At 35.7% G+C, this 16,882-nt stretch overlaps 4 protein-coding genes across 5 annotated transcripts in view; 3 read left to right on the top strand and 1 right to left on the bottom strand.

Moving 5' to 3' along the window:
* The first annotated feature begins 464 nt into the window (after positions 1–464).
* On the top strand, positions 465–2,086 carry cptp (ceramide-1-phosphate transfer protein). Its single transcript, XM_082144740.1, has 2 exons — positions 465–765; positions 1,088–2,086. Exons 1-2 carry the CDS (start codon positions 653–655, stop codon positions 1,608–1,610), a joined length of 636 nt encoding a protein of 211 aa, XP_082000866.1. The 5' UTR covers positions 465–652; the 3' UTR covers positions 1,611–2,086.
* A 141-nt stretch (positions 2,087–2,227) lies between these two features.
* Positions 2,228–5,563, top strand: ubxn10 (UBX domain protein 10). 2 transcript variants are annotated; one of them, XM_082144739.1, is made up of 2 exons: positions 2,228–3,130; positions 4,558–5,563. In XM_082144739.1, exon 2 carries the CDS (start codon positions 4,559–4,561, stop codon positions 5,195–5,197), a length of 639 nt encoding a protein of 212 aa, XP_082000865.1. In that variant the 5' UTR covers positions 2,228–3,130; position 4,558; the 3' UTR covers positions 5,198–5,563. The 2 variants fall into 2 exon arrangements, with proteins under 2 accessions (XP_082000865.1, XP_082000864.1); XM_082144738.1 differs by having other exon boundaries at positions 4,535–5,563.
* A 245-nt stretch (positions 5,564–5,808) lies between these two features.
* ddx19a (DEAD-box helicase 19a) lies at positions 5,809–15,783 on the bottom strand. The gene is made up of 12 exons (XM_082144737.1): positions 15,615–15,783; positions 15,058–15,112; positions 14,281–14,313; positions 13,906–14,041; positions 13,293–13,385; positions 12,703–12,805; positions 10,495–10,609; positions 10,231–10,408; positions 9,018–9,255; positions 8,772–8,934; positions 7,331–7,522; positions 5,809–6,886 (listed from the first exon to the last, which is right to left on the bottom strand). The coding sequence occupies exons 1-12, from the start codon at positions 15,669–15,671 to the stop codon at positions 6,825–6,827; spliced, it is 1,425 nt and encodes a 474-aa protein (XP_082000863.1). The 5' UTR covers positions 15,672–15,783; the 3' UTR covers positions 5,809–6,824.
* vwa5b1 (von Willebrand factor A domain containing 5B1) overlaps positions 15,764–16,882 on the top strand; it is a 46,535-nt gene continuing 45,416 nt past the window's right edge. The window contains exon 1 of the mRNA XM_082144736.1: positions 15,764–15,859. The gene's annotated coding sequence lies outside the window, so the exon portion shown is untranslated. The remainder of the gene's footprint in view (positions 15,860–16,882) is intronic.

The following is a 16,882-nucleotide window of genomic DNA, read 5'->3' as shown; positions in this document are numbered from 1 at the left end:
CAGCGCTGGTGAGTTTGGACCAATCATGTTCGTTTGTGATTTCCAGACAGGACTTTTTAAAAGTAATTTTCATTCAGATTTCAGGGGCGTATTTATGTTTTGTTATCAGGTACAAATCTGTGGAGTTCATAAATTAAAAAGATTATAGTGTTCAGTGCATAAATGTCTCCAATAAGACTAAAAACCTACAGATATTTTAATGCGGCTCAATGGAGAATTCGACTTTCTGAGCCCTCAAGCGCCCCCTCCTGGAAGACTACTTTGTGCTTCATAAAAAAAGCTAGTAAGAATTGACGTCCAATGTCACGTCGTTGCGTGAATACGTCATGTTCAACCCTATTGGTTAAATTCCCCAAACAACCGCAGACGGCCAAGAACCAACGTCCAATCACATGGCCATTTATATCATGTGACATGAAAAATGTGATTTGATTGGCCTGATGTTGCCTACGTTGCTTTAAGAATGCAGGAAATCGCAGAAAAGAGGATAAAAGGGAAAGCAAAGCCTTTTAATGAAATGATCCCAAAGAAGAACACATAAGATACTTTTTACTTGCTAATTAATAAATAAGGACTTTTATTCCCTGTTATAAGGATTTGTCCAAAAAAATCTTTCGTTTATTTCGTGGTAGTTGAATAAGAAATAACAAAAATGGCAGATACATTCAGTCTTCAGAGGGTTTTAGAAACATTCAGATCAAGCCTAACTGAGAATAAGGAGGTTTACATTAAATATTATATAGCAGGATGGAAAGAGCTGGTCAGGTGGGTAACGTTACATGTTTTATTATTGTTTTACATAATGGTCTTATAGGGTTACTTTGAAAAGGGTTGACACGACTCATGAAATATGAAGGAATTTTTATTTTATATTTAATTTGTATTATGATTTCAGGACATGTACAATTCACATAAATCAATCTTAATTCATGGAAGAGTCATATTGCCCGTTTGAAAGTATCTAATGCTCAGATATAGAAATATCTCATTTCAAATGCCTGGAAAAGTAATGAAATAATTAATTAGTACAAAAATGTATAAATATGGATTGCCTTTTAATGGATTGCCTGCTCTTTTTCCACACCAGCTTCATGAACAGTTTAGGGAATGTGTTTTCCTTCATCTCCAAGGATGTGATCTGCAAAATCCAGATCCTAGAGAACTTCCTTTCAGGAGAAAATGGATCCCACTATGTCACCATCCAGTCCATGGTGAAGTATGAGCTGGAAAATGAGCTGGTGGACCTCACCAAAAGAGGCAGCCACCCAGAATCCGGTTGCCGGACTCTTCTGAGGCTCCATCGTGCTCTGCGCTGGCTGGAGCTCTTCCTCGAGAGACTGCGGACCAGCGCCGAGGACAGCAAGACCTCCGTCATGTGTTCGGATGCCTATAACGAGTCTCTGGCTCAGCACCACCCCTGGCTCATCCGGAAAGCTGTCGGCGTGGCCTTCTGTGCACTTCCAGGGCGAGACACCTTCTTTAATGTGATGAATGCGGGAGATCAGGTGCAGGTGGTTGCTCTGTTAGGAGAGTCTTTGCCCCTCATCTCTGAAGTATACCAGATCACAGAAGATTTATATGCCAAGAACAACCTCCTGGAGTTACCATAGATTCCTTCCACTAATTAATACATAGTTCTTGTGGCACATACTCACTTATTCACTACAAACATAGACTTATTTTACTGTCTGGCTGCAAAAAGTTCATTCATTTGGTTTACCGAAGGCACATGCAATATGCAGATTTAATGCACATTTTAAGCAGGGATCTGCTCATATTACACAACCTTGTTGGCCGAGTGGGCATTAAACGCTGGGTGTATTTGAATGTATTTGAGCATAGGGAACAATATAAATATTTATTTAAAGCTACAAGATGTTTATGATATATATTTTAATTTAAATTTAAAGTGCTGTATATTTGAAAATATAGGTAATTTACCTTTTCCTTGAATGTTAATTATCTTTTTGGTGATAATGTTATTTCACTTGAATTCATGTTGAATGTGTGTCTTTTCTGAAACTACAAAGGGGGAGATTTGGTTGATATAATCAATGCATGCAATAATTAAATATAATAAAATCTGTGTTTTTGTCATGGTTATTCTTATATTATATCTTGCATTTAGAGGAATACAAACATTGTTTTTTAAACTTAAGCTACTTTCTTTCTTAACTTTCCAGAAGATGAAATGCAATACTTTTTACATTTACAATTTAATTTACAGTTTGACAAACAGCGCACCACTTAATAAGACATACAATACTAATTATTTGACATTCAGTGTGCATTTTTAGGTTATTATTAATATTTAGCACAAAGCTTCCATCCAAAATACATTTGTGATTTGCAAACTTTAGTTTACCAGCATAGATACTTAATCATTCTGAAACTTTAATGCCAACATCCAGTTGCAATATGTTAACTTTAGAGGTAATCATTGTTATAATCATTGTTGAACGTTTGTTCACACCTTTTAAACTGAAATTATGGTTCGCAAAGGTGTTTAGGAAATATAAATGTCTCTATAGTAAAATTTGCACCAAGATGCACAATTATCTGGTCAAAAAGTCCCACATAATTTCACAAGTAATGATATGAATAGAGCAGACTTTTCCACAGCAGCACCAGTGGACTCAAATGAGAAGCATATTTAAAAAAAAAAACAAAAAAAAAAACAAACAAAAAAAACACACAAAGGTTTAACAGCATGGTTACTGCCAGAGAAATAAATAAATATATTTTAGAAAAAAGTAAATCATATTTTTAGAAGGAGATAGATAACAACCTGAACTGTACCAAAGGAGATGTGTCTGACTGCACTGGTAAAATAAAAGTTTACAGAATACATATAAGTTGGAAAAATCTGCAAACGTAACCGTTTGAGAGCTAGTTGGATATTGTGTAGTATCTCTTATTTCTTTGCAGTGAATACTGTCAAAAACGTTGTTCCAGTAATACGTAATTGTTTACAAAAAAAGCTCATTATTATAGCACTTCCGCTTCAGACGCGTTGCCACGGAGACGCCAGCGCGTCGCAACCATAGGTCGCAACACCAGCGCCTGAGAAAATGCCTCCTCGCTTGATCTCTTCAACAACGACTGAAAGAAGCAAAACAACACAATAAAGGTACGACATATCTAAGATTTTACAATATAAGGATTATTTATTGAATATTTGATCAACTTTAACCTATAAACAGAACCCTATATTTGAAGTTATTTGCAATGCATAAGGTAACGTTAGTTGATCTATCTATCTATCTATCTATCTATCTATCTATCTATCTATCTATCTATCTATCTATCTATCTATCTATCTATCTATCTATCTATCTATCTATCTATCTATCTATCTATCTATCTATCTATCTATCTATCTAATTATCTGTATTCTATCTATCTGTTCTGTCTATCTATCTATCTATCTATCTATCTATCTAACTTATCTATCTATCTATCTAACTTATCTATCTATCTATCTATCTATCTATCTATCTATCTATCTATCTATCTATCTATCTATCTATCTATCTATCTATCTATCTATCTAATTATCTGTATTCTATCTATCTGTTCTGTCTATCTATCTATCTATCTAACTTATCTATCTATCTGTCTGTCTAACTTATCTATCTATTTATCTATCTATCTTTCTATCTGTCTGTCTGTCTTCTATCTATTTATCTATCTTATATATCTATCTATCTATCTGTCTTCTGTCTATCTATCTATCTATCTATCTATCTATCTATCTATCTATCTATCTGTCTGTCTGTCTGTCTGTCTATCTATCTATGTCTGTCTGTCTGTCTGTCTGTCTTCTATCTATATATATATGTCTGTCTTTTATCTATCTATCTATCTGTCTGTCTGTCTATCTATCTAACGTTATCTATCTATCTATCTATCTATCTATCTATCTATCTATCTATCTATCTATCTGTCTTTTATCTATCTATCTATCTATCTTCTATCTAATTATCTGTATTCTATCTATCTGTCTTCTGTCTGTCTTCTATTTATCTGTCTTCTATCTATCTATCTGTGTCTATCTATCTATCTATCTATCTATCTATCTGTCTGTCTTCTATCTATCTATCGGTCTGTCTTCTATCTAATTATCTGTATTCTATCTATGTCTTCTGTCTATCTATCTATCTGTCTGTCTTCCATCTATCTATATGTCTGTCTTCTATCTATCTATCTATCTATCTATCTATCTATCTATCTATCTATCTATCTATCTATCTATCTATCTATCTATCTATCTATCTATCTATCTATCTATCTGTCTGTCTTCTATCTATCTGTGTCTATCTATCTATCTATCTATATATATCTGTCTGTCTTGTCTTTCTATCTATCTGTCTGTCTTCTATCTATCTATCTATCTATCTATCTATCTATCTGTCTTCTATCTATCTATCTATCTATCTATCTATCTATCTATCTATCTATCTATCTATCTATCTATCTATCTATCTATCTATCTATCTGTCTGTTCTGATTTGATCTGTCTAATTCTGATCAGAATTCAATGTCCTCTGGAGACAGGATGCATGTGACCAGACCCAAGTCTTCTAAGGGGCGCAGCAGACCCATGATGGCTCAAACTTTGAGTGTGGATCCAGATGCGCCTTCTCAGCCCTCGTCTCTTTCACCCCAACCTCCAGCTGCCAAGGCCAATGACAGGACAAACCAGAGCCTTCGATCCCGAGCCATTCTGAGACGCGGCAGTCAAACGAGTACAGACAGACCCCCGGATGAGCCCGTCTCACTCAACAAATACAGAGTTCTGCCATCCATAGAGAAAAAAACAGCTACTGACCGGAAGTACAGTCAAGGTGACAGCAGCCACACGATATGTCAACACACGTCACATGTCCACACAGAGGCCCGGCAGGATGTGATGTCAGAGGGGACAGGAAGTGAGACAGAGGACTCAGGCCTGCTGCTTGCTATCAGAACTCCATGCGGTCAGAGATTCAAGTGCAATTTCCGGCCAACAGACGAGCTCCGGGCGGTGCTATCAGCCGCTGAGGAGGAATTCAGGGAGAGGTTTGACAACTGTGTGATCGAGACTATGGATGTGCCACGCAGGACTTTCACTAACCTTACAATGAGCTTGGCTCAATGTGGTGTCCTAAACAAATCAGTTTTATGCATTTCCCAAGAAGACACGGATTTAACTTGAAACATTAATGCAGGGCAACTTTCTATGGACACTCGAATAACACACAAAAATACAGATTTTGCTGTCTGATAAACATTTCAAATTTTGAATTACATACCTCATGATTAAATATGTGATTGTAAAATGTGTATATATCCAATCAGTTTAAGTTAAAAGAGTTAGAGGATAACATTACAAATAATATCAGATTGAACTGAAGGCAAAAAAAATGTTTTATGCCAAAGTCAACTGGGAAAAATGAGTTATTACAGTTATCTAGATAAACGGTTATATATTATAGATGAAAAGTTGTATTTATTGTGAGACCATTAAGACTTTTTGAACTGACATTATTTTCTTGATGATTAAAAACATTTCCCCCATTTATACACTGAACGTTTTTTTTCTTTATGCTACATGATGACACAAACTGCATGTCGGATGCATGTTAACACATTGGCAAACTTTGTTAAAAGTGCTAAAAGTGTTTCTCACAATAAATGCAAGGAGTTGGAAAGACCCAAAAAAAAGCAACAACAAAATAATAAATGAATTCACGCTAAGATTATGACACGTGTTGCATTTAATGCTTGCAAAGAGAAGTGAAAATGATTGATAACACCACACAGAAGTGAGCCATCTGGTAGTTTTATTAATATAAGAATATAGAGGAAACAACTATAAAACCCTAAATGCAGCAAAAGTACAAAAAAACCTGAAATGCTAAATGCAATCGCAAAAGGGTCTCAGTCAAACAAAGTGCATTACTTTGAGCAGCAAAAATGTAAACAAACTAAAATAATTTTGCTTTTCGCAAACAAGAGTAGAGCAGCCATTCCTAACAATATAGCTACAACACAACACTCTTCAGTAGCTCTATGTTCTTCGTAAAAGTGCCGCATTTCCTGCAACGCAACAGAACATGCTAGCAAATGTTCAAACAATTCAGTGCAACTTAAAACTCAAACTAGTATTTGGTCTTTCTGAACAGAACAAAACAAACTCTTTCTTCTTCCAAAGGGTTTTTGCAGTTCAAGTACAACGGCATCATTATCACAATAATACTCTATTGTGTTTTTACACAATTCTCATTACAAAATGTCTATTTATTCTGAAGTGCTCTTGAGGAATGTTAGCGTTTCGAGTTGGTCTTAAGGGACCGTTTCATTTGTGCGCTTTATAATTTGTGTGCGAATTTGTAGGATGAAATCCCAATGGTTAATTATATTTACCTGAGATTCTCTTCCTTACTGACTTTTCTCTTCTCAGATACTGTGAAAGAATAAATACTGAAGTCTGTTATGATTCTATTCACACGTAAGACCATAAGGTAGTGCAACACTGCAAGATATGCTTCATTAGTCAAGTAGATAACAGAAAAAAATGCCTGCGTTAAACTGTCTTCAGACTAGATTAAATGTAGGAATTAGTATTGCAATTCACTTCTAAATCAAAACACACTCTGTCAAATGCAAACTGACTCAAAAAGGTCCTGTAATAACTAGAAGTTTGGAATCAAAACTATTTGGCATCAAGCTTGAGTCGAAGCGCATTCTTTTGATTATGCACTGATAATTGATGTAAACATCATAAGGTAACAGCAGAACTGATTTTTATGAATATAATGTGGATTTCGCTCTTCATCACTTCAGTTGGCGATTTTTTCAATTTCATCGATATCATCCGTGTCCAGCCTCATAATTTTCTTATCTGTTGGGAAAAACAAACAAACAAATAAAACAATCCAATATTAATTTTAGAATTATTCATTATTTTGTAATTTATATACATTAATATCCAAATAAAATAAATGTTCACTAAAATCAAATAAAATATACAAAAAAGGCAACGTTTCTAATTTTCATTTAGTTTAAAACAGTTTAAAATAAAAATGAATAAAAACTATATCAACCAAAAACTATTAAAAAAAAAAAGACAAAAACACAACAAAATTACAAAAACTTTAAAATTAAAATGGAAAAAATAAAAATGGATTAAAAAATATATTAATAAATATTTCAATGATACTACAATAACACTGATATAAATTATATAAAAAAATAAATAATTATACAATTAATTACAATTTATTAAAAATAAAATAATTATTGGGTGAACTGCTCTTTTAAGAGATAAACTAATGGACAGACTTACTAAAATGCCTCTCGTATGTCTTGAGAATCTCCATGCTGCGCTGACTGTCCACCATGTTGACAGCGAGTCCTCTCTTGCCAAAGCGTCCAGTCCTACCGATCCGGTGGAGGTACGTTTCGTTGTCTGGATTGCCATCTTTGTCCAGTGGAAGGTCAAAGTTGATCACCACTGACACTTGTTCAACATCAATACCTGTGGATGGACCGCTTGATTATTTGAAGATGGCAGAATTTACACATTGGCCCTGTTTACACCTGGTTACACTTAGTTTACACTATTTTGTTGCTTTAGATTGAAAGAGCAAAAAAAAAAAAAAAAAAACCTATACATTTACCCGCCTGTAGACCCTTCTCTCGAAGAAATCAAGACAGAAGTGGTTGAAAGTGGTCAAAAGAGGCAGATTAAAATACCAGGTGTAAATGTGGCCATTGAGTAGTTATATTTAGGGATGCACCGATTGGGAAATTCTGGGCCGATACCGATACCGATGTTTAACATAACAACTTGGCCGATGGCCGATGCCGATGTTTTTTCTTTTTGTTATTTATTCCTTCTTTTGTGCCACGGAAACATACAAGTCTTTCGGCTCTTGATCACACTATCCTAGAATGAGCACAAATTCAATCAGACCAATTTATGAAACAAAAAAAACCTTTAATGTCACTTTCTGGTTGACAGTTATAACCTTATTTATAAGTTCTTTTTCAGTTGTTATGAAGAGCAATATGAGAGAGAAATTTGGTAATCATTGTCTGACCCAACAAAAAAAACATTATAATATTCATTTTATTTTTCGTGTTCGCATTTATGAGGGAAAAAACACGGGTGAATGTTCATACCAAAATATTAAATTTTAAGCGCGCACGCGCTCTTCTGCGAGAGAGAGAGAGAGAGAGAGAGAGAGAGAGAGAGAGAGAGAGAGAGAGAGAGAGAGAGAGAGAGAGAGAGAGAGAGAGAGAGAGAGAGAGAGAGAGAGAGAGAGAGAGAGCCCCTACCGCGCGCGCGCTCTCACTCACTATTCAGAGCGGTCAAGCTTCCCCGTACTTTTTGACAAGAGTCCTTGACAGGGAGGCCAGAGTTTCTTTGCAGCTCAAGTCGGCGGCGGTGTGTACAGTTAACGCTCTATCTGTTGACGGCGCTGAGGGAAAAGCTCCCGCCACTGGAAGAAGCAGTCGCCGCCCATTTGTGCCACTTCTGAAAATGCACTTCCGAATGCGTCTCTGTCCCCAGCATATCAAACCAAACTGACGCCCATGTGACATCGGCGAATGTCATTTTTATTTCCCGATGGCCGATGGCAGTTAACGAGGCAAATATCGGCCGTTACCGATGTTCAGCCGATGCATCGGTGCATCCCTAGTTATATTACAAATAATTAAAATAGCATATTCTATCAAGGATGTAAAAATGTGATTATATGTATATTGGGTAGTGTACTTGCCTCTTGCACAGACATTAGTAGTGATGAGAACTTTCTCCTTGCCGTCTCTGAAACGTTCAATAACTGCTGCTCTCTGCTCAACCACCATTTCCCCGCTGAGGAGCGCCACCTGGTGGCCCTCTTTAGACAGCTGGCCGGAAAGCCAGTTGGCCATTTTTCGAGTCTGAGAAAAGACGATAACATAAGATGGTTGAGTGCAAGAAACAACAAAACACAGAAATATCAACCAGAGGCAAACAGACTCACATGACAGAAGATCATAGCTTGTGCGATAGTGATGGCTCCATAGATGTTACAGAGCGCGCTGAACTTGTCCTCCTTGCAATTGCAGAGCACATAATACTGCTTGATAGTGTCCAGCGTCTCCTCTTCACGTTTTAGCTTGATGATGTTGGGATCCGGCACGACCCGCTCGGCAAACTTCCACACGGAGTCCTCAAAGGTGGCAGAGAAGAGTAACATCTGACAGCCTTTGGCCAGCATTCTGTAAGAGACAGGAAATAAAAACCGTTTATACTCAATCTAATGCTAAACCATATTGCCACTTCTTTGCATTTTAAGTTAGTTTTCTTAAACCAAAAAGACAGAGAAGATTAAGGATAAATGTGTTGTTATTTTTGTGGAAAATATGCAAAATGATTAGTGGGAAATAAGAATGTCAAGAAATGTTATCTTTGTGTTCATATTAAAAAACGAACAACAAAAAAAATGAACAACAAAAGCTCAGATTTAATGACTAATTTAAGTTGTGTAAGGAGGAACATATTTTCCTAGCACCTCAAAAACAAGTGTCCACGGAATCAATTAAAAATGTTAAAATAATTTAAGACTATAAAAAAGTATTTATTTTAAAAATATAATTTTAATCATGACTATCGTTATGTTTTCTTGGGGTCTGACCTAACAACTTTAAATGTCAAAAAAGGTCAAATGATGAGACATTTTTTAAGATGCATAATTTTGATAATTGACACACAGTCATTAGGGTCATGAGGGTAGACCACGTGTGAACTTGCAGTCATAATAGCAGTAATAATATCAATATAATATAAATTCCTGTTTTGTCATTTTTACGTTACATGACAACAAAATTGCATCCTTTCATGTTGGATATGAACAATTCTCAAATACTAACAGTTTTTTTTTTTTTAAGAAAAATGCCTCTCTGCCTAATTAAGTAATAATAAAAGTAAAAAAAAAAAATATATATATATTATTTTTAAACTTTAAGCAAAGTTCTTTCAAGAATTTCAGCATAAACACACTTTTTCAAACAAATATCAAATCTGAAAATCATGCACATATTTAAAAAGGTGTTATCAAGTCATTATATGAAATGCATTTTTTATGTTTTTTAATAATAATAAATTAATTATTAGATCCAGACACAAATAATTGTCTGTCTGTATGCATTTGCCTGGTTTGAAAGCCAGTTCTCCAAACACTAGGGAACGTTCACCTCTGAATACGGATGCTCTGGTCTTGGTGTCCCTGTGTGGCGATCATGACATCAGCCTCGTCCAGAACAAACACTTTGATCTTTTTCGGGTCGATGAGCTTCAGCTTGACGCACCAGTCCAGAACTGTCCCAGGTGTGCCGATGACGATCTGCTCCTTGATCTTCACGCCACGCTCCACTGACAGAGGGCACAGAAGCCATCATGCATTCAGATCTGGTTTTCATGTTTACGCAATATTCGGAGGCTTAATTTAAGCCACTTACTTTTATGTCCCCGAACAGCATATGCCAGTGTAACTTCAGGATAAAACTTGCCCATTTGCGTGATGACTTTACCCGTCTGCAGAGCGAGCTCATATGTAGGAGAAATGCACAAACACTGGAAGAAAGACACAGATTGGACACCAAAGTATTATCAACATTTACTTATGACTTTTATGAGTTCATGCAAGAAGATATTTTGCAGATTTGGTTTTCTTTTGTTCCTTTTTTGAAAAACAAAAAAACTTTTTTTGTAACATTGCCTTTCATTTATTACTCATTATTATAGACAAGTGAACAGTCAGTAAACAAATAAGAATACACTAATTACAAGGCTAGATAAATACAATATAACAGTTACATCTGACGTGTACGCAGACTGGTGCATAGATATATATACACTAGATTTCGCCTTAAAGACATTCGTTCCAATGAACTGCCGTAGACAAGGCGACATCTAGTGTGTATATCTCTATGCACCAGTCTGCGTACACGTCAGATCAGATCACTCGGACATGGCTGTGTATAAGAGGTAAAAACGATATAAATACTGTTCGTTTTCTCACACAAACCGCTCGTTTCGTGTCTTAGGCCATCAAGGTGTACTTACGATGGGGAATTGTTTAATTTGGACGACGGGGAATTGTTTTAATTTGGACTCTGTGCATGCTCTTTGAAGTGGTGACCATAGACCTGCATTATATGACTGACAGACAAGAACGGTTTGACCTAAAAATATCAAAATTGAAACTACTGCGGAAAAAAAGACACCTACATCTTGGATGCCCTTGAGGTAAGCTAAAACATACCAAAAATGTATTTCAAAGTGAACTATCCCTTTAACACTGATGGCATAGGGTGCGTCTCAATCAGATCCCTTGCTTCCTAGGTCATGAATCAGTAGATCATCATGTAGTGAGTTGACTCACATGATTAATGTTTCGCGATGCTCGATGGTTTTCACATTGCATTGTGGGACTTTTTTAGGGAGTGAAGTGAACGTTTCAGTGCACTGGTTGGATTTTGCGATTGAGACAGCTCTTAAAATGGCCGACTCCCTGATCAGTGACCTGACTACTGAACTAGGGAGCTGATTCGAGACGCAGACACCCATAGACAGCAGCGGGTATTTATAGGCTGCTGTCACTTTAAGACCTAATGCATGGATCCAATATAATGATACACATCCGATATCTTTCTCAACTGTTTACGACGTTCACTTAAGACATAACCGAGATGAGACTTGCCAAGACGGGTATTGTGACATCATTTTGTGTGTCTGTGTCCATTCAAGTGCAAGGAGACACGAAAGAGGAATCAATTCGGTGTTGCGCTCAATCCGATACTGTAACAGCGCGCAAGTACCGAATTGAGTTCTCTTTAGCCTTTTATTGCGCTGGAATGGTTTAAAGTTGTTTGAATGTGTGAATTGGCAAGACAAAACGCAGGCAAATGATAGACTTTCACTCTGGGATAGTTCAAATTTGCAGTTAATCCTCAAATCACAAGCATGCCGAACCGTGGAGCCAGGTCTGTTTAGATCACAGATTAACTATGATCCGTTCCATCCAGAGTTTAGAAAGACAAGAGGCCAGGCCTGGCGCCAGGACACATGAATTGGGGGGCATTTATATTTCTCAGGGGCTGGCGATCAGAATTTAATTGCGTTCTGGGGAAATGAAGCATTATCTAATAAAATATGCACTAATTCGCATAAAAGTCCAGCACAGAAATCTGAACATTGGATCAAGTCAGGTTCAAAAATCTTGCTTCATTTTGTTGACATATTTGAGTTTAAAGATGAGATTTTGAATATCTATTTGTATCACTCCATTAATCAGAAAATACTGTCAACAGCCGGGAAAAAAAAATTCCCCATATTTGTTTTAGGAATAAAATGTTAGAAAAATAAGGCAATTTATACATAGGAATAAAACTGGAAAGTTTGGTGTCTGAGAAAACGGCCTTTAAAAATATTTATCGTAATTGAGATCTACAGATGCAGACTAAATGTAATAAAATAAACACTTAAATGTGCATTTTGGATGTTTTTCTTTCCAGTAGTCGAAAATAAGGCAAGTTATGTAAACAAAATGGCCTAAAATCTCAAAATTGATCAAAGCCTGAAGAAACAATGGTTTTGCCTGTAGTATCTTGCCTTAGGTCAGAACGAAAGGGAACATTACAGTGAATCTCAGTTTTCAAGCTCACCTGAGGCCATTTTAAGCCTGGGTCCACATGACTGAGCATGGCCAGCACGAAGGCGGCTGTTTTACCAGTGCCAGACTGAGACTGAGCGATCAGATTCTGAGGTCTGCGAATGAAGGAAACAGTCCGTTCATATGAGTTATATGAAGTTATATGAAACTTACTTCACACTTATACTCTCAGAGAAATCACATAACAAACTTTATAATGGTCCAATATTCTGCATCAAATATCCAATCTGTGTCAAATACTGTACGTTTATCCAGAACGCCCCACTAATCTCAGTGAGATAAACCACATGTGTCTCTCTGCACACGCTCTTTCTGCTTTCTAATGACAAACCACACTTTTAGTTAAACAAAAGGAAATGAACTCCAATGAGTATTATACACACACACTCACACACTGTTATCAGCACCTTTTACATCAAAACATTGTTATTTCTTACTATAGAACCTGCCAGAAGTGATTTTGTTTAATACTGAGTGTTTGGAGACAAAGTGGCTAAAATGCAATTCACTTTTCGCTTCAAACCCTCAATATGACGTCTGTATTCAACTAAAATTAAATGTATAAAATATATGTGGACTTACGGTTCGGCGAGCATCATGGGAAGGGCATTCTCTTGGATTTTAGAAGGTCTGTTGAAGCCCATTTCATAAACGCCTTTGAGCAACTGAGGTTTCCTGAGTTATGAAAATTTAAAGTAATAAGATTTAAACATGCGAGACACCCGAGAAGTGTCGAAGCTTCCAAATATAGTGCATTGTCTTATTTAATAATTTTAAATATTCAACAGCCATTGTCCTGAATGCTAGCAATACAAAAAAGTTTGTGGTTTGGCTCTAATATTCATCACAGCTGCGTTTATTTGATAAAAAATACAGTAAAAAACAGTATACAAAATATTATTACAATTTAAAATAAGTTACATGATCCTTCAGAAATCATTTTAATATGCTGATTTGCTGCTCAAGAAACATTTGTTATTATTATCAATATTGAAAACAGTTGTGCTGCGGAATATTTTTGTGAAAAAGTTATAGTTTTTTAGGATTCTTTGATGAATAAAAAGTTAAAAAGAACAGCATTTATTTGAAAGTCTTTCACTTTTGATAAATATACTTTTGTGAATAATAATAAAAAAGACCTTCACAGTTCTTTTCCCTCAGATGTCATTACTTTAACACCATGTGAAGTACTCACAGTCTCAGCTCCTCAAAGGTCTTGACTGAATACAGAGGTGAGTTTGGGTCTCTCTGAAGAACCTCCACTTGGTTTGTGTTGTTGACCACATTGCTTCGGATTAATTTATTCAGGAGAGACTGTGTGGCTTTGTCCTCTGAAAGAGTATATTTGCAAAGAAGTTTTTATATGGATTTGTTTTATATATTGTCAATCAATAAAGCTTAAGTGTCATTTGAATAAATACCGTAAGATGCAGCCACACACCTTTAAGACTACTTAAATAGCTCAACAGTTTTAAAGTCAGAATTATTCACAATAGCACTAAATGTGTATTAAGCTAATTAATTGGCTCAATTTAGATATTATGTTGACTGTAACGGTTTAAAAATGAACCTTTTTCCTCTTCTTCGGGTTTGTCAACATCATCTACATGAGGGGAAAATAAATGACACATAAGAAAATGCAAAGAAATCTTTGAATGCAATTAACACAGCAACACGTCTCTATACATCTTTAATAGTTCACACACAAAAATCATGTACTCACTTTCCAAACCTGTATGTCTTTGTTGCTTAGAGGAACAAAAAAAAGGACATTTTGAGAGAAAGACTGGTAGTTTCTTTTACCAAGTAGCAGATCATTTTAACCAAGGAATGCCAAGGTTATTAGTGAACATAGCATAATTTTGGTCAGTTCCTCATAAAAAGCTGCTATTCAGTATTGTGCTGGAGAAGACTTGAAATATAGCGTACAAGTCATATGGATATACATATTTACTACTCAGCTGTTTATTTATTACTGTAGATGTATATTTTTCAATTGCAATTTTGTCTCTTTGCACTTCTGGTAACGTTAGATGCTAAAATGAATTTCGTTGCTGAGTAACTTACTTGTACTGTACAATGACAATAAAGTGCTATCTATCTATCTATCTATTTTTTTGACACTTCATAGTGCTTTTGCCTACTTTTTGAAGCTTTAATGCTCCAGTTCCCATTCAGTGACACACACACACACACACACACACACACACACGCACACAAAAAAACTAAATTTTTCAAAGGATATTTTTGCGTTTCGCACAAGTCATACAGGTTTGGAACTACATAAATATAAATTTCTGGGTGAACTATTATTTTAATGTAATATAATAATGTTAAACGTTACTACCATCAGTCCCATGTAAAGCTGCATCTCCCGCTTTCAAAATCCTTGAGTTCCTAATCTGTTCAAACGACAAAGTTTACATTTATAGAAAATATAAATGCCATGCACAGAGTCAATATTCACTCAAGAACATTCACAAATTAAGCATTTGTCAATATAAACGTATTAAATTGACCAATTATTTAAATCAAGTAACGTTAGACATATTTGAAGCTTGTTTAAGTGTTAGCTAGCCATAAAAGACACATCACGTTAATTTAAATTACACAAACACTCACTAGCTTTCAAACAGCACAGGCAGAAATCACATAGATGATGACAGTTGTGTACACTAACTTCAGTTAAGTGGTTCAAAGTCAAACTGTAGTCACTAAAACTGTTCTAGATTTAAAATCTCATACATATATATCTCAAACCCATAATCGAAACCGTGTTTGGACATTCAGAAATGCCGTCTAGGTAGGACGCTCACGTGGATTTGAGACGCAGCCCATCCCTGACTCATCGCCCGCTAGTGCGCTAATCTGTTACAACACAATTAAAATCACATTTCCACTCACAGACTTGGGTGTAGACTCTTGTTCATCCACAGCTAGAGCCCACGAATCGGTTGACATGGCTTCTGTCGCAGATATATGAACTATTAAACGGTCTTGATAAGTCTTCAAATGTGCCGTCCACTTCACTGACTCAGCTTCACGAGAACGCGCAAACCAAACTGACAGTCGGCGCGCGCACTGAACGCTGTCCGGCCGGAAGTCAGCACATGTTACCCAGTTCCAGTTTACTGCAAACAATTTCATGTGTAAGTGTAAGTATCTGTGTTGTAGTCTAAACCAGTCTTAAATATTAAACTAGGTTAGTTTTTTTTTTTTCAAAATTTTTCTAAAAAGCAATTTGTGCAGACAATTATCACGACATTTTCCACTGACTTCACTGTCTGTTTGGCGTCTCAGAGGCCTATGGTAGACCAATCACATTTCCTTTTTAAAAAACATTTTTTTTTAATGTATATTTTATGTGTTAAATTTGGTCCTCCAAAGTGTGCACACAATAAATTAATCAATATTAAACACTGAAACACACACACATATATATCCAATATTTTATGTTATTTAACATCTAGTTAAAAAACAAAACAAATTGTGATTTTTGTGTGTGCGTGTGTGTGAATTCTGTCTGCCAAATTACAATTCCAGTACATTCATATGGAAATTATTATGGAAATTGATTTTCTAAAAAAGCATTAAAACATGCCAAATCTCCCCTGAATATAATCACTGTTTTACTTTAAAATTATGTAAAAAATCATATTTTAACACTTTGCAATGTGTTAACTGTGGTATTTTGGAAGAAATACACTATATAGGGACAGAATACATATACACAATGTGTTTTGGCTACACATTTCTTGACTAATACCTTTGCTACCATCATATAGGAAGCCATAGTTCATGTAACCATGGTAATAAGGAGCAATGCAGGTTTTCGTCAGTGGTTACTGTGGTCTTATGAGAAATTCCACAGTTAAATTATGGCTACTGTGGAAGTGATTTCCATTAAAATATTTAAAATCTTCTTCTGACCTAATTAAAACCCAGTACAGATACTGTCAAATCTATCAAAATCCCCATATTTTGTACTATCAAGGAGCCATGCACTTCACATTTTTTAATTTAGCAGATGCTTTTTTTTTCTCCAAAGAAATGTTTGTTATCAGGTAGAAATCTTGTATATTGTCAGTTCTCATAAACCTAAGAAAAGTCATGAAGCTTCAACCTGATACCTCAGTTTTAGAAATGACACCCCAATTAACTTAGGTGCTTTG

The sequence above is a fragment of the Leuciscus leuciscus genome (assembly GCF_965113295.1).
Source record: "Leuciscus leuciscus genome assembly, chromosome: 18".
NCBI classification, from domain to species: Eukaryota; Metazoa; Chordata; class Actinopteri; order Cypriniformes; family Leuciscidae; genus Leuciscus; species Leuciscus leuciscus.
Note: the sequence above shows the minus strand (reverse complement) of the source record. Positions and strands in the feature narration are given on the sequence as shown.

Excerpts from the sequence above, each read along its gene's own strand:
- cptp (XM_082144740.1), top strand. The coding sequence starts at position 653 with ATGGCAGATACATTCAGTCTTCAGAGGGTTTTAGAAACATTCAGATCA. Across the intron at positions 766-1,087 it reads GGATGGAAAGAGCTGGTCAG|CTTCATGAACAGTTTAGGGA; the intron begins GTGGGTAACGTT and ends TTTCCACACCAG.
- ddx19a (XM_082144737.1), bottom strand. The coding sequence starts at position 15,671 with ATGTCAACCGATTCGTGGGCTCTAGCTGTGGATGAACAAGAGTCTACA. Across the intron at positions 15,113-15,614 it reads AAGAGTCTACACCCAAGTCT|ATTAGGAACTCAAGGATTTT; the intron begins GTGAGTGGAAAT and ends TCGTTTGAACAG. Across the intron at positions 12,806-13,292 it reads CCCATGATGCTCGCCGAACC|ACCTCAGAATCTGATCGCTC; the intron begins GTAAGTCCACAT and ends CTTCATTCGCAG.
- ubxn10 (XM_082144738.1), top strand. The coding sequence starts at position 4,541 with ATGTCCTCTGGAGACAGGATGCATGTGACCAGACCCAAGTCTTCTAAG.